This window comes from Amblyomma americanum, chromosome 7 (assembly GCF_052857255.1).
Source record: "Amblyomma americanum isolate KBUSLIRL-KWMA chromosome 7, ASM5285725v1, whole genome shotgun sequence".
Taxonomy (NCBI): domain Eukaryota; kingdom Metazoa; phylum Arthropoda; class Arachnida; order Ixodida; family Ixodidae; genus Amblyomma; species Amblyomma americanum.
In genome coordinates, this window is record NC_135503.1 from 93,160,644 (window position 1) to 93,184,730 (window position 24,087).

General features: G+C 47.8%; 2 protein-coding genes across 2 annotated transcripts in view; both read right to left on the reverse strand.

The window, feature by feature from the left end:
- Positions 1-13,700, reverse strand: part of LOC144097935 (uncharacterized) — a 16,380-nt gene extending 2,680 nt beyond the window's left edge. Inside the window, exons 1-3 of the mRNA XM_077630531.1 lie at positions 13,240-13,700; positions 8,596-9,003; positions 7,527-7,813 (exon numbers count right to left, since the gene is read on the reverse strand). Of these exons, the coding sequence (XP_077486657.1) occupies positions 7,527-7,813; positions 8,596-9,003; positions 13,240-13,602 (1,058 nt within the window). The 5' untranslated portion in view covers positions 13,603-13,700. The remainder of the gene's footprint in view (positions 1-7,526; positions 7,814-8,595; positions 9,004-13,239) is intronic.
- The window catches only part of LOC144097936 (uncharacterized), an 18,310-nt gene continuing 7,906 nt past the window's right edge, over positions 13,684-24,087 (reverse strand). Inside the window, exons 3-5 of the mRNA XM_077630532.1 lie at positions 20,582-20,822; positions 16,961-17,437; positions 13,684-13,692 (exon numbers count right to left, since the gene is read on the reverse strand). Coding sequence (XP_077486658.1) covers positions 13,684-13,692; positions 16,961-17,437; positions 20,582-20,822 — 727 coding nt within the window. The remainder of the gene's footprint in view (positions 13,693-16,960; positions 17,438-20,581; positions 20,823-24,087) is intronic.

Below are 24,087 nucleotides of genomic sequence, written 5' to 3' on the forward strand. Positions count from 1 at the left end.
CAGGCACTGTCCCTAAATCCTTGTGACAGGCGACCCTGAAAAAGCGTCCAACTATTCACGTTCCGCTTGGATTCTGTGGAGTGCGAAACCTAGGCGAATGTCCACAAACCCTCAAATTTATTAAGTTTTTCTTGTTCGGGTTTTCTTAGCCTGGATTACTCGAAAGCTGGACCACAAAACTAACGGTAGACCTATTCTAGGAAGCGGTGCAGTGTCACATTATTTGTTCTTGTGAAGACGTAGCTGCCAGCGAGTCTTCTATGGTACGTAGTTGCCAGGGTCTGCCAGAGCGGTGGACACATCGGACAAAAAATCTACTAAGACGGTCTAAGCAAACCCGCTACGGTGGCTCAGTCGTTAACGGGCTCGTCTACTGAGCCGAAGTAGCCGGTTTCGAAACCGACCGTGGCGGCCGCGTTTGGATGGAGGCGAAACTCAAAAGCCGCCTGTGTGCTGTGTGATGTTAGTGCACGTTAAAGATCCTCAGGTGGTCGAAATCACTCTTGAGCCCTCCACTATGGCATCTCTTTCTTTCTTCTCTCAGTCTCTCCTTTACCCTTGCCCTTACGGCGCGGTTCCGGTGTCCGCCGACATGTGAGAGAAATACTGTGCCATATTTCCTTGCCTCAAAAACATAATTTCAAATTTATATTTTCTAAGCGCATGCTTTTTGTAATGAGAGCGTTTGTATAGGTCTTAAGAAGACTGCATACGATTAAGCATGTCACACCCAAACTATTCCAAGAGTACGGAACAAACTTTGGTATGCCATTGGTACGAGACAAATGTACACTGCAATGCCAGGTGTTCTGTCGAAAGTGAGGTGCATATATAGCCCACAAAGCTGTGCTATGCAGCTGTCCGCCGCGGTGCCTCGATAGTCCCGGCGTTCTATAGTGTTGAACATGAGGTAGCACTCATGCTTGTTATTAGTTTCTTCTTTCCGTCTTCGTCTTTATGCGCTTTTTCCACCATGCACCTAAACCAACTGGACAACTCTCGGCACTAGTAACATGGCAGCATCCCGAGTGCGGAGCCTGCATTTCGACGGAGGAGAAACGCAAAAGGCACGTTTGTGCTGTGCGATGTTGGTGCAACTGAGCGAACCCTATGTGGTCGAATTTTGCCCGGAGCCTACCGGACTACGGTGACTCTTTGTCCCTCCTTTCATCTCCTCCTTCATTCCTTTCCCACATGGCCCGGTTCGAGATACTGCGCCTTTCCTCTGGAAAACTTATTTCGTGCACATGGCGTCAGTCGTACTGTTCAGCGGCAGTCACAACTGCCATATTGGTACACCTCGAAACATTTGAGAATCACAATCTAATAGACCCCCCCCCCCCCCCCAAGGGCAGGACCAGGACCCCCTCCTCCCCCTTGTAAGTGTCGGATTAGAGGCTGCAGGATAAGAGAAGCGGCCGATGAGCGAGCGGTGATGCAACGGCGATACCCCAATAGGCACTCTATTTGAAGCTTCTCTGCGCTCTGATTAGTGCGGGGGGGTTCGTTTCTAGCCGTAGAAGGGAAGCGGGATGGGGTTGAGAAGGTATTTTAAGTTTTTCAGAGCGCACTGGCCATAGGAGTACTGATGGATGGAAAGGTGGTGCGCCTCAGCAGCCTGCCGGTGGTGTTCACAGATGCAATGCTTACAGGCAAGGGCGGCATAACAGTATGTGTGGACAAGGAATTCCTAGTGCACGGGTGTGAGGTTGTCGAGAGATCTCAACCAACCGCCCGCTTATTACCTGCCATGTCCGTGTGGCTAGGTAGCTAGCGGATCGTTGCAGACAGGGGACTGATGCAGGTGCGAAAATTATTGAAGCAAATCAACGCGAATTAAAAATCCCTCCCATATCTTCATGTAAATTCAGACAGTGAAATCAGGAAAGTATGTTACCTGAACAAGTCATTCGCTTGAAACCTTAGAGCATAAATAGTCAGAAGCAGGCAAATAAAGTTGAACAGTTTGAATTGTTTATTCCAGAGAACTCCATAAAATCGAGACAAAAGTATTGCATGGCGTAATTGAGAATTTGCGTCTATGACACTTCCCCGCTGCTACTACTGAAGTAAATCGCAATAGTAAAAGCACAAATGTGCCGGTTTTATGAACAATTGGTATTCTATCAAGAATATATCAAGAAACAAGTGCAGAAATAAACACGTTTGTTAAAATACAACTGAAAGCCTAACTGTCCAACCTCTCAGGTAACGGCCGAGTACCCAGGCTTTCCAGCGGATCCCACTGAACAAGCAACACTGATCCAGCGACATTAATTATACGAAACTTAGGATATGAACCAGTCTGCTTCCAGACTGCCCAGCCTGGTTTGGCTGCAGCCATCCACCAAGGAGTGTGTCCATAGTACAGCCTGAGGTAGCAAAGTGCTAAGAGCCACCCTTCTTGCAAGCTGTCCGTCGAGCAAAGCGAGTCACCGTGTAATTACAGCTACAGTTACAGCGTACAAATGATCGTAATTTCATCGTATAATTGAAAGAACAGGTAAAATGGACGATAACACACGTTTGCACCAGTGGTCCATCTGCAGTCGCAAAACAGCGCTTTGCGGCCGTAAAAGCTATGTTCGGTATCAACAAAGTCACACGGCAAAAAAGAAAAACGATTTTGGTGCAGTAGCAAAAACTGAACAGCTGGAAGTCGGCACATTCCAACAGTCTAATAAGACAGCAGTGAAATACCCCACTTTAGGGTATTTAAGTGTCAATAAATGTCGACGATAGCACTGATGAACTTCTCGTCGGCGCTGTTACAGTCAGAAGAAGTCGGAAACGTAACAGGCGTTCGTGGGAACCATGGGCGACCCAGGCGCGCAGTTGAAGGTGCGACCGAAGCCCTCAATGCTACGCACCGCTTCGTTGCAATCTGGGCCACGTGTGCTGCCAAGGCGTCGACCTCTCGCGCACCTGTCGAGAAACAATACTTTAAATAGACCTCGAAGGCCTGCCGCCCTTTAAAGATATCCAATGAATTTTATTTCTTTATTCCCTTAATTTCACGCTTAAACTGCGCCCTAAAATTTTCTAAGAACGTGCACCGCTGTTTTTTCATGGGATGAGCGGAGTACGTATAAAGTCAATCACAGAAAAACTACTCACTGCGAGGAATAGCTTCCCACAATTCCAATGGAGGCACTCGCATTGAAACAAGTGATGGTATTTTACTTCTGAACGAGGCATCCACTTTACGGTAAGAATGTAGCCAGCGTTCACTGGCGCGAAGTAGGGAACATATCACACCCCGCATGGCCATTTAGGCATCGCACAGAGTGCACGCTTACCGCGGGAACTCGATCTACACGTTCCGAGCTTCCATATAAACTTCAAATTATTGGCCTATGCGCCTGGCCTCCCTAATTTAAAACAGATTAAACGTACCAGATTCCTCTTTTTTTTTTATTGAACGCTGAAGTTAGGAGGGGTCAACCAACGCGTAGAGTGCCTTTCCGCCAGTACGGTGGCGGCTTCGCTTTCGCTTTTTTAGGCTTCCGCGAATAAAGAGTTTCAGTCACAGACAACATAACCGCAAATTAGGCCCACAGAAGTAAACATTTTTTATTTACTTTTTGATTTAAGTATCACCCTGTTGATGGCAGAGCGGCAAGCCTCCACGGAACTGGATGAAAGGCAATCCACGTGTCGGTTGTCTCCTCCTACCATCAGCGTTGAGATCAAAGAAAGGCGAGAGCCGGGGCATTTAATCCGATTTAAGTTGGGGAAATCGGAAGCACAGGACAATAATTCGAAGTTTCTAAGAATGTTCGCAACGTGTAGATAGAGTTCCCGCTTTAAAAATATGAGTTCAGTTCCTCCTTAGTGCACCTTTAAGAGTCAAGGTATTTACTGCAGACGGTGCTCGAACGTTCTTCACATACACCGCGCTCAGAAAGCTGGCATCGTCTGTAACAATGCCTCGCCCTATCTTATGAAGGAAGCCAACAGTCAGTCAAGCCAAAAATCATAGTGGAATATTTGTATTGTTTTTTTTTGTTTTTGGTGGTGATGAGTGGGATATTAAAAGTGTAATTATTTTTTTCCTGAAATATACCTGGTTAGAAAGTAGAAGAAAGCGCAATCACATGCCGCCGGTGGGATCCAAACCCACGATCCGCGAATTTCGCGTCCGGTGCTCTAAAAACTAAGCTACAGCAATGGCTGTCGAATCCTCTGCTTTCGATTATGTGTACCACCACCACGTCTAAAAACTAATCTACAGCAATGGCTGTCGAATCTTCTGCTTTCGGGAGTTATGTGTGTAGTGTGACCGAATCGGGTGTTCACCTGCGCCACCGTGGTCCATGGGGGTGGACGTAGTACGTCCTGCATTACCGCGAGTGCCATGTAGGAACCTGGTCGAACGGCGAGGGCGGAAGTTGTGCGAGAAACCTGTTATAACACCTATGGCACACGAAGAGGGCCGGAAACGGGGCTTTCTTAAGGCTGTTCAGAAGACAAGGAAAAGTAAACGGGGGTCTCGCTACGAGACACATATAAAGCAACCAAGGAGCATAGATGAATGTTTTTTTTATTTGTGGTGTTGATGATTGTGAGATCAGTAGTGCATTTCTTTTATCGCTGAAAGATAACTGGTTAGAAAGCAGAAGAAAAACCAGATGCCACCGGTGGGATCCATACCCATGACCTTCACTTTTCCTTTAATATCGGGAAACACTCGTTTCAAGTTTCATGCAAATTACAACTGTCTCAGTGAACAGGGCTAAAGGCAACGCAGATGTCACCTGACTGGGCCTTAGACACCATGCTTTCAAGCAGCAGTAATCCAGACACAGTTAAAATTACAATGTGAAAAAAAATGGCTGTGGTTTAGCTATTTTTAACCCTAGAGTGATGCGATAGCTACAAATGGCCGAGTTGAACTCGCTCAGTCGAATTGCAAAATTAGTCTTTCGCCGCTGCGTTTCGCGGGGCTTCCCTTCTTCATCTTCGCTGCTGAACGTGAATTGACTCTCTCTCCGCTTTTCACTCCTCCCCCACTCGGTTCCGCCGGCAGCTTCCACGGTTGCCACGGCGCCACGCTGATGGTTCATTTTCATGTTCTGAGTGACCAGTACGAAAGGGACGCCCTTGAAGATGTTTATCAATAATGTTTCCAAGATGCTCATCGTTGAATTTAGGACACGCTTTAAAATGATATTTAATGGAAGGAGCATGCAGTAAACGGATGTGTTTTCGCGCATTTAAACCGAACCTATAAAAACGAAGGACCAAGAAAATGTGACCTCTCAAATTAAGTCGTTTTAATTTTTGGTTGTTTCTGCTCTGCGGAGCAAAAAAAAATCGTAAAAAAAGCTTATTCACATCGTAATTCTTTAGGAAGTCAAAAGAAAGGCGGTCGCGAAAGTAGGACAAAAAACGTGAACCTGTTGATATCACTCGGTGTTACTCTCGAATCAGAGGCGCGATGCCTGCCGTTTTCACTTCTGCAGAGTTGCCTACTTGCGTCCTTTTGATGTCACTATTTTAGAAATGTACTATTTTTAGCATTCGTCTCAAACACGGGAGTGTAGGGTTCCGATACACAGGCCACCGGCTACCCATCGGGTAGCTGTTGGCACCAGCTCTCCCGTCGCCAGGTGCTCGGTTTCTCAACGGTTAAATGCTTGGGAAAATTGACATTTGACACCCCATTGCGCAGCATGTCGCCAAGCTATGCACTCGCGACATTAGGATGTAATGAAATGGTCTGCAGTAAATCAATTATTAGCGGCAATCACAATGAAATTGCGTGTGAGACCTTATAACGGGAGGAGCAGAAGCCGATGAATGCTTTAAGCAAGGCCAAAATAGCCTTTACTTAACATGACAGAACGTTAACCTTTAAGCGTCTAGTGTCGTGAATTCAGGTAGGGCATACATCCCACCTCACCGCACCTGGCAGTGCTTCCTAACCAAATGTTTGTTGCTGGTATGAGCCACACTTTTACTAAATTACCACCCGGCATTCAACGGCTCTTTACAGTCATTTTTAGAGCTTCTTCCGGAAGAATATAGGAAAAAATTGTAGGCAAGGGCGATTACGCATTCGAACGCACCTCTGTAGGTGTTCTTATTTCACTATATATTGTGGTAATGAATTTCAGGTGCGTTTATGTGTGTAGAGGTACAAAGCACGGACGCTCTTTCTTCAAGTAACACTTCTCTCCCAGTCTTTGGTGGGTCATGAAGGGGGCTTTGTAGTCGCAGAAATGGAGGGAGAATGTTCAACTTGCTGCACCAATTGCCTGCTTCACAAGCACACAGTTCACACTAGGAAGACAAGGCTGTGAGTGGCGTGGCCGACGCGGACAACATATCGCGTGCAGCATATTTCACAGCCCCGCTTGCCAAAGGAGCGGAGCGTGGCCCACCTGCGAGGAGGCAGCGCGTGGGTGCGTGTGCTGCCGCAGACAAACCCACCCTCTCCTAGCCACCCAACCTCCTCACGTGCAGTGGTCATGGACGACCACGCGCACCACTCTGGCGCCATTTATGGGCGAGCGGCGGTACTTTCGTTTGCTCGGCACAACTGGTTTTAGAGCTACGCTCAAGCAGTTGCCTGCTCTACCTACTTTCTGGGGAATAATGTGCGAATTCTTCGCAACTACAGGCACCTACGCCTCTCAGCACCTATTTAAGAAAATACATCGAAGCTCCAGCTGCCACAGATTTCCGGAGATTTTCCTTGGTGCATAATGCCTACCACAAACTACTGCAAGTCCAGTAAGCTAATGCACGCTGGTTGTCTAAGAAAACATTTTGGCAGCTGCTGGACACAACGCCACCTTGCCCTACTGCAACAAGGGTGAAAGCCTAAACTCAACTTTAAAGACAAGAACTCGTAAATAGAAAATATCTTTTCAAAGAAACGCACACCACCTTGCACACTCATCTTCCATCGCACTGTTTCCTTTCCCTCATCTCAATCCGGCTCTTTCGCCTTGCATAGCAGAGAGGGGGGAATGGGATTAACTGTTAGAAAAAATGAACACAATTGTCGACAAGAAAACGAATGTTTCTGCCGCGGATGAGACTTCCCACCTTTCGCCCTGTGTCTGAGGTCTGTGCCTCAGTTATGAGCTTGCTTGCCCGCTTTTAACCTCGGATACCGCACGAGTGACCGCGACAGTGGTGGTCACGACTCTCTTAACATTTAAAAAAAGAATCAATCGTTGGGCTCGAGTACCAGTAATAAAAGCCAACGACAAACTGCGTTTTCCTTGGCAAAAGCGGATAAGAACATGTGATGGAAACTATTAGCAAACTGCCTCGAAAAGATCATATTTCCAAGTAATGGGAATAAAAAGACTACTATGCAACGGCCAGATAAATTTATGATCCTGAAAATGCAATCTCCGCATGGATATATGCTATTACAGTTGTTCATAAGACATTAATTAGGAATAACTTCCTTCGAGACAATTGTGATTGCTTTTCTGACTGATAATTTAATCGTTAAAGGGTACATATAAAGGACAGGATGACATTTGACTTAGTGGAGAAAAACGCACCTGGTCCGGCAGTAGGTCATAAAGAACAGCTGGTCTCCGCTGTAGTAGTGCACCACATTGTTCTCGTCTTTGATGGCGAGTTCATTGACATGCGATGGTCGCACGCTGCTGTCTTCAGATGACGCGTTGACTATGCCTTTCAGGGCGTGCCAGGCAAGCCCCAAGGCGACGATGTCGCGCAGGTTAGGGAGAAATTCAGCGCTGCAGTTTAGGCTGCTTGCCAGGTCCTCAACACCACCGATCTCCGGCCAGGTTTCCAGGGACAAGTCAGGGTCGATATCTGCCACCTGAATTAAGAGGAGAATTGGAATGCTAAGTATCTGAGGAGCTCTTCGAATTAGGTTATTTCAGGCACGTTTACATTTGCAGTGAGCGTAGAAACACCAGAAGAAACAGCTCAGGTTTCAGTGCTGTGACTCGGAACACACGGTCTGCCATGAATGCGTGCGGTTGAAAACATTTGAGCAATGAGCACACAAGAGAGGTGGTTAACCCAAGCAGCACAGGTAACTGGACGAATATTGGAGTAGAATGGTTTCACGCTGGTCCCTTGAGGTCCAGCATTTGCCAATACATTTCCAATATTGGGTCGATTACCTGCACTGCTTTTGTTTGTGACTGTCTCAGTTCCAAGGCACCACACCCAGCATGCACTGTGGAAGCTACCGGCTCCAGGCAATGGACTCCAGACCGGTCATGTCGGCTTGCAAAGGCGTGAGGATGTGCCGTCCCTGCCAAAAGTAACAAGCCTGCTGTGACCGTGCGGAATTAGACTCGCGTTGGAGTTCGTCGGCCGTGAGGTTAACCTGCGTGGCCATGTGGTGTTGCAATCCTTCTCTATTACACAAAGAGGCGCCTGATAGCATGCGCAGTGTTGAAAGTAGCTCGGTTACTTCTCGCAAGGAAAGTGCTTGCGCAGGCTGTAGGCTGGCGCTGGTAACCCCCACTCGACGGCAGTATATACATGTTTCTTCCCGGCTCAAATAAACATGTAAAGTGCCTCAATAACTGCATTCTCCAAACCAAGGAGAACTATCACAAAGGGCCAGCTTTTGTCCTGTTAACTCACCGGCGGCACGAACATCTGCACAGCGTTAGCCAGGAATGCGGCTCCGAGGCCTCCGAAGTTCGCAGGCTCGAGCTCGGCGCTTGCTGGGTGGAAGAAGGGGCTGCGCAGGGCCACGTGGGACACTCGAAGCCGGTTGCTCCATGCCTCGTATCGCAGTGCCTCGAGCGCGTCTCCCTGCCACAGAAGCTGCATATCCTCCCGCTGTGCGGCGGTGAGCCTCCAGAACTTGATGCTGTTTTCCACCCAGTAGTCTATTAGCCTCGGTTCTCGGGGGTTAGCCGTGGTCGCTGATGGCGATGTTGAGACGCTGGTGGTGTTCTCAGCTTGGTTGCAGGAGATGCAGAAATTCGAGTACAATTGCCACAGCGTCTCGTTGGTGTCGTCCACTCTCAGCGGCCACAGTGTGACCTTCGGTGCGCAAAAAGAGAAGTAACAGGCCGATAAGTGTCATAACTATTAGAAAAGGTGCTCCCTCATCGTGGCGAGTCATATATTTCTTATCTGGGACACAATGTATGTACATATAATGAGAAATACAAACGAGTAACAAAAGGTAGTTGCTCAGTTAAAGGGTGCCCGCGTGTGCTACCTGCGGGCAAAAAAGCAATTGAGGGCCCCTCTCAGACCGCGTGCTGTGCGATGTTTGTGCAGGTGAAATATTTTCAGGTGGTCGAAATTATTCCGATGCCCTCCGCTAGAGCACCTCTTTCTCCCTTTCTTCTTTCACTCCCTCCTTCCTCCCTTTCCTCACGGCGCGGTTGAGGGGTCCAACAAGAAGCTAGACAGTAACTGCGTCTTTCATTTCCTGACAACCAATCTTCTACTTCCACACGCGCTGCTTATGTACAGCAACACATTGACAGGACACGATATACGCGCGGCCTATTTAGTGTTGAATGGAATAGGCTTGGGCAAGTTGGTAATTCACTGTAACACAGTAAACACAGCGTCTCGTAAAATAGCTCCTTTGTAAAAAAAAGCGCTTGACTCGTCTCGTCCCTGTAAAGAAAAATAGCTCTTGTCCGATCTCGTCTTTGTCCTGCCTTCTTCCCGTGTTATGTTTACAGCGTTACTATTTAGTGTAGTGCGCATATATGTCCATACACACTTCACAGTGAGCGCACGCTTGAGGCGCAGTACAGTGGCAGGACACCGGAGCGCGAGAGGTTTTACTTCCTTTTTATTAGTTGAATGTGCATGCGAATGTGACCTTCTGTACAGATGAACATGTCTCGCCCCCTATACTTATCGCTATCCCTGTTTGTGTCGCTTCTCTATTTTTTCTCCTGTCTCTTTTTCCGCTAGCAGTAGATTAGGTGCTTATGTTAGCATATAGCAGTTTCCGCGGCTGCGACCTATTGCACATTTTGTTTTACTGCTGTAATAAAAAACCCTTAGGACAATACAATTATCAAGCAATGCATAAAGATTTGCTACACATTCTGTTTCCATTCGGCAGGAACCCAGCTCGATCGAAATTCGGAATCTGTCCCTAGCGTAATCATCATGAAGCATGGTATAGGCTTACAAGTCTCACTACCTCTGGGTGGAGAAATGTTATGACATATATGACATACAGAAATATATGTGAAATGTATGACATATATATAAACATATACATATAAAATTTAATAAGAAGCCCTTATTTCCATACCCTTGCCTGCTCAACAGCTTAACGAGGGCCTCGGTTCTGGGAGCCTTGATTCCGTAAGTAGCATAAGGGGGTTCTCGCACAGCTTCCACCTTCACCGTTCGGTCACGTGCCACGTGACACTCGCGGTAACGAAGGACGCACTACATCCAGCACTATGGATGAGGGTGGCGCTGGTGAACGCTCTAAAGTTAGATTGCAATAATGTGAATACTGCCGAAAGTGGATGACAGCAAAGCCGCAGACGTGGCTTAGTTGGTAGAGCACCGTACGCGAAATTCTGAGGTCGTGGGTTCGGATCACACCGGCATCACGTGGTTGTTTTTCTACTTTATAATAAAATATCTCAACCATAAAAAATACGCTATTAATTTCCCATTGATAAACCCCTAAAATTTAGAAAAATGTAGAGACGTTCTCCTATTCTTTCCATGGTTTCGGTGACTGTTGGCTTCCTTGATATGTGTACTGCGTGGTAGTTATCTGACTATAAATTACCACACGTCGTGTCTTGGTGAATCATGATTCCTAGTCCACTTTTACTGAAGCTGATTGTTATGTTTGGAGCAAATTAACAAAATGCGAAAATGTAAATTTTGATGTTTTACTCTTTTCAGAGTCATCACACAGGTGCTGACGCACGTAGCGCTGATTGCCGACTTAACAATCATGTGTTGAACCTGACGTTGTGGCCTGTCTAAAAATTCTCTGATGGTCAAAACATTTATGACGTCAGCAGGTCGCGTGATCTTCCAACTGCCATTTTCTTATCTCCTGCCCCTCTCCCACTCCCGCTCTGTATACCAACGTCGCCGCAAACATAAGCTTCACCATTGAAAAAGCTTATGTAATCCGCCATAAAATTTTCTCATTCGAATGCAATCGTATTCTCCACACGTAGTGTAATTAAGTGTCCCTAAAGTTGTTTTGTTAATCCAGCTGACTTGACATACTAGAAAGATGACCTAAATATCGATGCTTGCGCTATATTCGGAGTTATTTCTTTATTCAAACTAAGGCAAGAGCTGGCTCCTCAAACGCAGACAGAATTAAAGGGCACACTTAGTTGTTGCATATTGGTGCATATGACTGTTTGCAGCAATTTTGATATTTTTTCACGAAAAAAGACGAATTTATAGCTGAAAAGATTGGACATCATTTTTTATTAAATCCATCCAGAATCTCAAGATACCTCGATCTTGAGGAAAAAAATTGCAGTACAGGTCAAAAACGTAGGCACGGAAGACTAAAAGCGCTGCCTTAAAAGGTCTACCTTAAAACGAAAGTTTAAGTGCAGCGCTAGAATTGGATGCGACAACTCACGCTGACACAGCACTCAAAGTAAGAAGCTAATGAAAATCTGCAAAAATATTTTAACATGTGACCGGTGCGTGTGACTTATAAACAATCTCAGAAACAATGCTAAGCTCAGAGAACCCGAAAAAATATATATGACGAAGCCAAATGCAATGTATCATTTAAGACAAAAGCCGCAAGGACGAGCAAAAGCAATCTTGCCACGCATTTGCTGAGTTGGTTAGATATCAGCTCACTTCGATAGCGCACATTACCGCACGTAGTCTTATTCCCACTTCTACCAGTGTGGTCTCGAGCCACACTTCTATTGAGAGCTGTAAAACTCAGTTACAGCTCATGCATCTTTGAGACTTTTGATGGCGATAATGAATTTTTATGGCGCAAAGACATCTGCGGCCAAAGAGCACCATAGTACAAGGAGTTTTCGTTTTGCTCAACGTGTGGCCAAAGACCCATTTCCGAAGCATTTCCCCCTGAATGAGCCCAGCGCCAGGCCAGGGGAAGCTTGCACCCATTGTATCTCCACAGGGTAGATGGCGGCACTGGAGATCGAAACATGCGAGGTGGATGCTCACAGACTAGGCCACCGCAGCGGACTAGTGGTTGTCGCCGATGGTACACATCATATACGCTCGGCCCTTGCTGTGGCGATACCCCTTTGACACGTGGAGTTCCAAGGCCCATTGAGCCAATAGGAAGGAATGCTGTAATGGCGGCTAGTTGGTTTGTCAACTTCAGGTTTGCGCGCTACACTTTGGTACAAGGACTAGTTACAAAAAACAGGACAAGACAGGTACGTGCGCGAACTTAGCGCACGTACCTGTCTTGTCCTGTTTTTTGTAACTAGTCCTTGTGCCAGAGTGTAGCGCGCCAACCTGAAGAGCTAATAGACATCTAGCTCAATGGGGACCCACCCTTAATGATCATTGTATCAGATTCTGATCGCCTCAATGGTAGTTCACTTGTGGCCATTGCAGTTTGAACGATCTTTGACAGCAGCCTCGCCCTAACTGGGTGTTAAAAAATAAAAAGAAGTGAGAACAAAAGAAAACAAAAAATCTGCCTATATTAATCCTTAAATTTATGTGTATCCTAGCTTATGCACAAAATAACTTTAATTAGGTACTCAAAGTGACAGCTCAGCAGCCTGTCACATGCAAGGAAAACAAGTTTCTTGCGGCGCGTCGTGTCTGCTTTCCAGTGATTTTCGCCACTCACTGCAATTCGTGACGACCGGGAACAAAAACTGCCCAACAGGCCACCGATTGGTGACAGCTTCGCCGGGACAGAATAAAAACCCTGAAGCGAAGCCCATGGTGTGGTCAATCTTCGCCGTGCCGTGGCTACCTGTAGATTTTGCCCAATTGAATAATCAAATGAAAGTTTCTATTCAAAATGGACCTTTCTTCAATAAGTGACTTCAGGGCTGCTTATTGCTTCAATTAAAGTGTTTTAAATGAATAAGCCGTGGTTAGTTTGTGGCTAGCTTTATTTGTGGAACCACATGCTTACTTCTCAATGACCATTGAAATTCACTGTGCAGCAGTGGCACAGTTGGATGGCCCACAAAAATTCGAATGCCATTGACTCAATGGGCAATTGAGAACTTGCCTGTGTGACAGAGGTACAAATGTGTCGTAGCTTAAATCGTCTTTAGGAAGAAATACGGCTCGTACGTCAAGATCTTGGATCCTTCTGGCAATCGCCACTTTGGCTTTGTCGCTGAGCCAAGGTACGTTCGAGGCGACGCCTCTAAGGAAGTCTAGCAGGCCCCTCAGGAACGCCTTCACCTCTCGCCGAGAGTCAGGAGTGAAGAACTTGACGGCGCTCTCGGAGGCCAGCAGAAGGCCAAACCTGCTAGCCATCGTCCGGTAGCACTCCACCTTCAACTGCGTTGCTGCAGCCTGCGTAAGTTGAACACTTTTGAAATGAAGCTTATTTACATCCTCTAGGAGAAGTGCCATATGGTTGATAATAAATTTGTGAGGACGCCTAAAAAGACACGATGATTGTTTAGCCGCATTTCTGGACCTTCGCATCACATTGCTCCTCGAAATATGCCGTCAAGTTCGCTTGAAACCACTGGATACCGCACGTTGTGCTAGCTTTAAGTCTCTAGGTCACGCCAGCTGAAACCGATAAAAAGTGTTAGTCATGTATGAACAACTATTCAATCAAAGCCGCTGGTAGCCTTATTGTGCACACGTGCATTGTAAGGCCGCAGGCGATTACAGTCCGGGAATTCTCCATCTGAAAGGAGAGAGAGAATCGCCTTCGGTAGCTGGGCAGAGGTGTACGCCAGGGTATAGTTTTCGCCCCCCCCCCCCCCCAGTCTTACTGATTTTGAGCAGGGGATGCACTCTAAAGTCGCTCAGAGCCCACACTGCTTCACCTATCCAGGCAATCTGAAAATGGCTATTTTGGCGCTTGTGCTCGTTGACAAATGCGATGTCATCTACTTAGCAGATTGGTCCACGAAACTAAAGGGTTTTCCGAGGAAACATTGGTGGTTACGCAACGATAGTTAATATCAATGTCTTTAAATGACAATATAACTTCACTATATACTCTCTTTCCACCGCCGCCATTGTTACTTAACAGCCACCTATGATTTTGGTAGCTCTGTAATATCTTCTTTGTCATATTATAAATATCTTGGACTTATTTTCACATAAAATATTGCGTGGTCCTCGCACATAGCTAAAATAACCAACGATCGAGGCCAACCGCGCCCTCGGCGTCCTGCGGCGAAATTTGAAATTTACCTCCCGTTTCTTAAAAATCTTCGCCTAAAAATCTCTTATGAGGCCCAAGCTTGAATATGCATGCCATGTTTTTGACCCTCACCAGAATAATTATTCTAATGCCCTTAAATCTGTCCAAAACCGCGCATCCCGTTTTATTTTTTTGAAAGTACTCTGCTTATACTAGTGTCTCTGCGCTAAAATATAATGCGAACCTTCCCCAATTGTATATAAGACGTAAAATAGCGAGGCTCATTCTTTTTCCTAGGTTCTGTCATGATCCAACTGCTAACAACGTCATATCACTTGCCTACCGTCCTCCATCCCGACCGATCATTCAATGTCCGTAACCACCACACCCCTCTCCATGTGCGCACAATGTCGCCTCTTTACTCCTTTTTCCACATACAGCGAAAGACTGGCATCATCGACCTGAAGAAGAGGTGCACCATGACAGTGCGACTAACTTCAGAACAGCAATTGAACATCTTTTGAACACCCTCATGAAAACCCCCTACCTGGGGCATTTGAGGAATAAATAAATAAATAAATATGCTTCCTCTGCGCTCCGGACCTGTATTTACGCATAGCCTAGAGCAGTGGTTTCAAAATGGTGTTCTTTAGAATTCGCGGTTATTTTGTAATTCGTATCTGTGAAGATGTTAGGTAAAGCGTACTTAAGGTACTTAAGCTGCATCTTACTCGGCCGATTCTTCATTGTGAACAAGGATCCCGTAGGGGTTTTGAAACGTCAACTAACGCTTTTGACTTGGTCAGTGGCCCAGGAATCACTCTACTATGCCACTACCTGACCAAATGTGATTCCGTGAAACCCTGGATTGCTTATTTCTGCCCTACCATTTAACACGGTGAAGTAATCGTCGACTAAAACCGCGACGATGCTCAGGCTTCTCCTTACTGCTTTGTAATATGCGGGGAAACTCGTAGTGATATCATTGTCACCAAAATCTCATATGTCATCTGCCTTCACCTGCATGCTGCTGTACGTCGTCCGATGCCGCCAAACAATGCTTCGTGATATTCACCTTGGATGGCGTTGGTTTTTTTGTTTTATGAAACAACAGTTTCATGGCTGTAAATGCTGCGCCCTCGTAGTTGACGTTATTATCGAGGCCTCTGCATGTCGCTGTGCACTGCAGAAAAGCCAGAAAGCCTACGCCGCTTGATTCGGCGATTGCGCCACTGTTTCAAGTGCTAGCGCAAAACGATTTCGCAGGCTTTAATTGCAGGTGTCAGACATTCGACCCTTATAAACTCAACGAGTTGTTAAACATCTTTAGTGGCCCTTCAAGCGTTCGCACAGTACGTTTGCCAGTCAGTGCCTAATGAGGTCACGGCGCCTCATTGAGCAAGAAGCATGAGATGTGCCCGCTCGTAGCTTCAGGAGACACAAGAAAAGAATGGTGACATTATGTGCGACTGAATTTGGACGCTGCTGCAGTCCATTCTGCGCATCACCGCAAACGTTGCTATGAGCCGAAGCGGGCTCATATTCGTGTCTGCCGGCTGTAAACCCATCGGTTAGATATTGAACGGCCTAGCAGTTCAGAAAGAAACAACAGAGTGGTGATGACAGCTACGATGGAGAATTTTTGTTATCTTTTCATATGGGTGGTTTTACTGAGACCCTCACCCTCTCCGCCGAGTTCGGCGTAGCCTTCAAGATGGCGCTCCCATCGCTGCCCCCGCTTTCCCCAGGAGGAAGCTTACCCTTCACATAGCCCATGTTGTCCCGAAGCATGATTGTTATGATGGTCGGCGGCGTCAAGACGGACAGAGAAAAAGGTTTTCCAGAACTTCACTAGCACAGTCTTCTACAAACAGTTCACAAATGTGATTGCCGTCTCTGGGAGCAATTTCTCATATTGCAGTGAACAGATTATGCTGCTATTAGTTTTACACTGTTACCAGTGCCGTTCCTTGCATTTTTATTTCAAGCGAAACTTTTGAAAGTCTTTCTGACGCTGTCGTTGCTCTGAAAAGGTAGCGTAATGAAAATTGGAATATGCATGTTATCACCAAGAAAAATCCGCGGCCGGACACTCACTATTCCTAATTCTTTAGCTCAATACCACCTGTAAGAACTATTTTTGACAAGGTACACATATTGGGCTCATTGTAACGAAGCGGGGTCTCCACACATCCGCACAGGCAGCTTCCTAGATACATTAATTTAGAAATCTAGAATGCTTGGAACCACTTGCCCTCCTTAAAGGAAGCAGCGAAGAGACAAGTGACAAAGCGAGTAGTCAAGACTGGCGCCCACTTGTGTGCTGTCCTCGGTCCATGTAATTGCGCTGTTCCTATTACAAGTGCTGTGTCAATAAGCTCAATTTTTTTATTTCACTTGTCTCGCTGAAGCGTCAATCACAGTCGCACCGCTCCGTTTGAAACAGCCTTTATGAAGAACTGTTTAATATCACCTTTGCAATGATCTTAGTTTTTCTAGTTATGAACATGAATGCGTTTTGCAATAACTTCGGTCTTATTCATACACTTTCTGGAGCAGAGTATTGGCGCTGAGCCTTTCCACTAAAATAAATGAGCGCTCTTCGTGTGTGGAAAGCACCTACGGAGCTGAGAGTCAATAAACATTCATATGCAATATCGAAGGGTGTCGAAGAGCACTTACTTGACGACTGCCGGCGATAATGACGTACCCTTGGGGCCAGCCCACCACGGTCAATATCTGCACAAGCCACCAGGACAGGTGCTCCACCAAAGCAACCTCGCCGTAACTGGATAGGAGCTTGTCAACAGCCTGTAGAATACGAACATCTTGCACCGACACTAATGTCCTGTCGTTCGCAGCGCCCCCTCCGGCTGCGGCAGTCACCGGTTGAAGCCAGTTTTCCAGAGTAGAATTGCGAACTTGAGCAGCAACCTTGGCAAGGCTGGCGATAACGGGCCGCATGCTGAGCACTGGAGACCGCGCAGCGTCTAGGATGGACAGGACTTCTTTCTCAGTTGTCAACCGTGTCGCAATGGTTTCAGGTTCTGGCAGCGAAGCATTGTATCGATCGTGAAACAGCCCGAAGTACTTTTCGCGGCTACCGACCTCCTCTAGAGTGAGCACAAAGTCGAGCCAAGACGATGCCAGCGCTGCGGCCTGTGGACAAATAAATGAAAAGATGGTAGGCTCATATTTCAATGATTCTGAGTGCGTTGTTAGCCGACAGTGCTCTAAGTCAGCTACAGCTGGCACCAAAAGTGTTCGAGATGTGTGCCACGCAGTTTAGGACGAATCTGTAGCGGCCGAGTATATGTAGCAGTGGGACGAGTAACAACGATATAGAGTTCGACAACTGTGGCTCGAGCTACACGGTTATCCGTTCAACAGCAGCGCCAAAACGGATCAGCACAATGAGAAAAAGCATTACCACACCACCAGCGCTGACCAGCATCCGGTGTGAAGGGAAAGCGCCAAAGTGCTCACAGACCTCATGCGTCAAGAAATGAAACAAAAAAAAATAGAAAGCAAGAAAAGAAGACTCACGAGGGCTCGTAATTACATTATCTGTTGTCAATGCAAAAACAATAAAAGCTGTGTGTAAACGCAACGAGACACCTCTTCGGGTCATCTAGCGGAGGTTAGATGTTTTTTTCCGAACGTGTCGACAATCGGCGACACGGACAGAATAAGCACACATTGAAACGTACATTTGTCGCTTCCAGTTTCGTGACGTCACTTCCGGTCCGGTAAATAAGCGACCAACGACACATTTTCTTTTCTGATGAGGCTTCTAATGCTACAGCATTAATAAACTATCGCTTTGGAAAGGAAACTTGACACGGAGAGGATCAACTGTGGGCCCACTGCTTTGATTGTGAATGCGGGCCATTATTCTGCAAATGGGCCTTGAAGGAAATACGAAATGAGGCACGCGAGAAATTAAAGGCTATTTTCGTACGATCGAATTTAGTGGTTTGCATCAAAGGGGCATTTGTCTCGCTTTCTCATTATCAAGTGCTCCGCTCCGAGAAGACACGGGAACGGGACTACGCTTTTTCTGTGTGTTTTTTTTTGCGCACATTTCTATGTACACGTCGGTGTGGTGAAAAAAAAGAGTGGGGTCACAATCTTACGCCGTGGTAGTCCTCCTGTCAGATTCATCTATTCTCAAGCTAAAGTGATCAGTCGGTATAAATAACCGATTAGCTCGAGAATCAGCTATGTCGAACCACTCATTATCATCTCAGGATAATGATGATAATAATGTAATGAATTACTAAGGACTATCTCCATTGCCTGGATCGAGCATCCAGTGCGTGTAACCTCGCTAGTAAAAAAAAACGCCTTCGATTTATCTGGTTACGCTAAGTGCGACGTAGGTGCGTTAACCCGTTTAGCCTTGTTTAACTGTTTACCTTTTTTGTGCTTTTCTATAAGCTTGAAAATTCAAGTCGCACCCAAATGTTCTTGCAGTCGTTGCTCGGCTTTCCGCTTGCGTTAAGCCGCCAGGGGCGCTCGTTGCGATTCGAGTCATTGTTCCCTTTGCTCGCCGGTCTCTGAAGCCACTTGTACACGCCTCAAGACTATTACGTTCCTCCATTCGCCTCTTCTGCCTCGCTTTTTGCGTTCCTCGCTTTTTTTTTCCTGCATCCCGTTTAGCAAGGTTATACTGTATTCGCCGCTCTGCTTCAGCTTGCCACCTTGCTATATCCACTGGATGGGTTTACTCACGTTGTCGCTTTCTAGTTTTTCTTCGAACTTCAGCTTGCCGTGCGCGTCGTTCGGCTTCATAATCTGTCCAAGGACCGGCTTCGGCTACGATTTACCGTTGGCTACAGCGCGCACTCCTCCGGCGACGGCACCCTTCGCCTCTTGGTGCTGTCTTCTAGAACCATGTGCACGCAACCGCATTTCTCGCTCTTCGTCTACTTCCCATCATCATCTTGACCTTATTTCCCATTGGTTACAGCTGGTCCCAAGCAGCACAGACATTTTCCCAACATTGGAATAATGTGGTTTCACACAGATGCTTTGTAGGGCCAGTCTTTGCCAACACAACTCCAATATTGAGCCGATTACTTGTGCTCCTTGGGGGCGACACTCCCCGAAATTACCCCAGCTTCCTCTCGCTGGCTGCAGCTGGCGGGCGTTCTTACCAGCGTACCCTAGTGGCTCCGATGCGTCGCTCCGGGAAAGGCTGGCTGTTTCGACAGCGCACTAAAAGCACCTTTCGCGAGGCGGTGGTGCGCACGGACCAATTTCCGCCGGGGCTATATACGCGGAGCGGTGACTAATTTCACAAAGAGAGCTGTGAAATTCTTGCACTACGCGGATTTCCCCCTATAGGGCGCCTCTGTGCTCTTATCGGCACAAAACAGAAGAGTCCATATAGCAGTGGCTGCGCGTACCGCGAAAGTGGAATGTCGCACATTTGAGATTCGGGACCTAAAGTGGCTGGGTTGTGATGGACTAAATGCTCTTTACTCAGCGGCGGCAAGTAAAACCTAAAATTTTAACATCAACCAAGGTGTGGCTGCTCGGTGATCTTCTATATGCTTTCAAGAAGGTGGAGAGCGTCATGGAATATTGCACAGTAGCTACAAAGCGGACCCAATGGAGTTAGTACAGATATTTCTGCAGTTCATGCGTGTCATCTACAGAGCGTCCATATTTGTTTCGCATCTGCTTGCTAGCGCTATATAAACCAATTCTATTGGATCGACCCTACATCTGATTCTGAACACTGGAACGAAAGAATATATGTTAGATCTACTGGTTTTCAGGCATAAAACGAATGTGTGTGACGGCGACAGTGCATTCGCAATCGGTGGCATTCTGAATAAGCAATACTCATACTCTACTGGCCCTAACATTTTTTCATCCAACTTCTTGAAACTGTAACTCATAGAAACGAATTGCAGATTCAACATATTGCGCACTAAATATTGAATTGGTAGTCGAATTACGTCTCTGTTCTAAATGTCACAGTTTCGGGTAGAATGTTGCTTGAGGTAAGAAATAATGTCACCCCCGTTGATCTCATAGTCAGCGAAGCATTTGTTAAGGGCTGGACCATTGTTGCTGGTAATCAGCCTTAGCTGATATAGTTGAACCTCATTTCAACGAAGTTGAAGGGGACAGGCGATTACTTCCTAAAAGCCGTAGCCTCGTTATAGTCCGTGTTGACCGAGTTTTCAAGGGCAATAGTCATTCCTTCGTTACATCCATTATTTCGTTATAAACCGTTTCGTTATACCCAGGTTGGGCTGGATATGAACTCGGTAAGGCTAGACCACTTACCTCTATGAATAGGACCGGCGCGTCGCTGAAGTCGGCCGTGTGAACGTAAGCGCGGAACCAGGTGTCTATGCCCCACTGCAGACTGAGCGTGAAAACAGTCTCCAGCGGGTGCACTTCCGCCACGTCCGACGGGTCGAACGGCCACGGCACGGACACGAACTCGAAGAAGCCCTCGAAGCGGTCTATGGACGGCGGTGCATCGCGGGTGCTCGTGCACTCGTGCAAGAAGTCGCTCACCACCCTGCAAGAAAGGGGTACGGAAATGTCGAAATGTGGTTTTAAACTCGGCCAGTCCGTACGTGTTGTGAAAAGCATCACCTCGAAAGGAACACATGTTAAAGTAACACTAAGGACAGCGCCAACCCCCACGCCTTCACTCAGGTGAACAACGAATACACTCGACTAAGGGCAGCTCTAGTGTATCGGCCGCTCCCCCCAGCTGGAGAGCCGCTATTTGAAAAACAAAATCTGTAGACGGCAAAAGCAGTTAATCGTCATCATAATCATCAGCAGCCTGACAACATCACTGCAGGACCAAGGCGTCTCGCATACCTATTTTTATTAATTAATTAATTAACTAATTAATTATGGTACTACAAATCGCCCTTATGCATTGTTGTAGGGGGGATGTTACAGAAAGGAAAATTGCGAACAGTGGTTAAGGGAGAAAAGTATCTTTGCAACTAAAGCATATAAACACACCAAGAACAAAATTTATACAATAAAACGAAGAGCAAAGAATGAAGAGAGAAGGCAAGCAAAGGAAGTTGTTACAGAGGAAAAACGCAAGACAAAATACAATATAAACCGCAATATAAAGTAAAAATCTCTGTCTACGCGCTATCACAAAGATATAGTTTTAACACAGCCAGGAAACTGCCCATCACTTGTCCATCAAACGGCGTGAGGCAGTTAGTTCCAGTCGTTAATGCTGCGGGAAAGGGAATACGACTGATAGACATTTGTTCGGTAGGCGATTTCGCGTATTTTTCTTTTATGGTCAGGCCTTTTTGTTATGAAAAAACGTACTGGTTAATGGCGATATGGTTCCGGTCAGTTTCATTTAATAAGGAACCCCTAGCTACTGTGCTACGGATTGCAAGCGCGCCCCAGTTGAGCATGTCCGCCAGGCTTATGAAGCTAGTGGTAGTATGATATGAGTTCGTTACAAATCGTGCGGCGTTATTTAATATCGCTGCCAACTTATTAGCGAGGGTTACAGACTCAGAGTCCCACACCGCAGCTGCATATTCCAAGATAGGGCGCTCATTAGAAAAGCATTGTAGCGACCCACGCGGGCGCCCACCTTCTGCCGCAGCTGCGTTCTTAGATGTCTTACTGGCAGGATCCAGCCTTCGACCCGCCGCTTCCGGCGTTCCGGTCTCAAGGGGTCAGCGGGTGGTTCGCTCAATTCGAGGCTGCGCTGTACCTGAACGGCATCACCATCCAGCCTTTCAAACACTTTGTTTGGATAACGCGCTACACACTAACAAAACGACAACTGTGTCCCCCGTTCCAGTTGTTGTTTTGTTAGTGTGTAGCGCGTTATTCAAACCAAATGTACAACGAACTAGCCCACATTGCTGCCTTGCTTTCAAACACGCCGTCCTCTGCGACATCCTCCCGCCCGACCTGCTGCGCAGAATCGCCTGCCCTGCCTTGGGCAGCCGGCCGTACGACGAGCTGCGCGCTGCCATTCTGGCGGACTTCGGCGTCTGCTACTGCAATCTGCTCCTCTACGACGCTGCAGATCCGCTTTGAGCGCCGCCAGCAGCTGGCCCAGCACCAGCCTCGCGCTCGCCCACGCAGCCTTCGTCGGTACCCTGCCTACCTCGGAAACCGCTGGCCGCCTCCCCGCCACTCCTGCCCATCATCTCCACCCCGGCCGTCCCTCTCCACGACACACCAGCTAGGCTCAACACGAGCTTGGCCGCACGTCCTCCTCCCACGAGTTCCCTCTGCTCTTTGGACCTGCCTCCTAGCGTTTCTTCGTGCGCTCCCGCGACCACGCCTGCCCAGTCCCAACCACACCGCCCTACACTGACGTTGTCGCCACCGCCCCGTGACGGCAAGGCGCGCTCTGCCGCAGCATGCGTGTCGCGGTGTTCGGCATCCCTGTCTGTCTCGTCAAGCAGCCAACAGTTCAGCAGGCTTCCGTAGTAACGTCGACGCCGCGGCCCGCTGATGCTCACGAGCACTCGGCAAAACCCGAGCCTGCTGGCCCCACACCCAGCCCCTCCAGAGGTCCCCAACGCACAACACATCACACGAAGCAGGTTGAAAGGTCCAGCCCGGTGACAGCGGCACCTAGAAGGGCGATAGTCACCCGCCTTACTTTACCTACCAAGGGCCCTGAACCGGTGGCAGCGCCTGTCCTCAAGCCTACCGAGGCCACTGATATTGGCCCTTCTTGTTCCCCTCCGGTGTTTTCATCTTCAACAAAGCCTGACCTCCGTGACTCGGCCGTCGCCAAACGCATGTTACACGGGAGCCCACCGGACACGACCTCTTGTCCCCAGTCGATTCCGGTTATACCCACTCTACAGCTTCATCCGCGGCCTTCTAGCACGATGCCTAGGCTGACCAGTCTCACGGACGTGCTTCCGGATGCTGTCACGGTACCGAGGCCGCCTCCAATTGCCGCTACTTCGCCGGCGTCATCCTATACGTGCACGGCTCGGCGCCAGTGGCAAGGGCACCACTCGTGCGGCCGCCCGTCACGTTCAAGCCAGTATCCCCAAGGCTTGCTGTGAGCGTGTCCCAGCAGCCCCATGCAGTCCACCACTGCCAATCCCCTGCCTGGATTCTCGCTGCGCCTGCTGTAGCCACCCCTCTGGGTACCGGGCAGCTCGGCACTGCATCAGCTGCGCTAATCTCGCGACCCGCAACACACCTGGCTCCCTCTGCTGCCGCACTTTTCATGCGCCGGCCGTCAGATGCTGCACCTGAACCACCGGCCATGTCTCCACTTCGCAGGCTGACCCATCTTCTTCCCCTGCCAATCCACGTCCCTCAATTCCCCCTAAAACCTCGGCCGCTGCGCCAAGGCCAGGGTTGCCCGCCTGAGCCGCGCCTTCGGACCCCGGACGGCCTGCACGACTCTTGACTTGCCGACTTATCTTCTAGGGGGGAGCCCTGTAACGACCCACGCGGCCGGCGCTAGCGAAATGCTGAAGAGGCCGAAGTTTCCCCAGCACGTGTTGGGGAGAAAGCTCGGGACCTTGGCCAGAGCCGGACGCTGCCGCCGCCGCTCCGCTGCTATCTCCTCTTCGGCAGTCCTCAATAAATGTGGCCGCGGTCGCCATCCTGGGCGACCTCCACTGCATTAAACCTCTTTGACTTCTCGCGGTGCTTTTCTGAAATTTCTTCTAATAAAATTACGCACGCGGCTATCTTTTATTTTACGTAATCTACACGTCCATGCCAGGTTAAATTTGATGGAACTATTACTTCCAGGTATTTTTCCTCAGTTATTGCTATTTTCTCACCATCTAACGAGTAGTCTC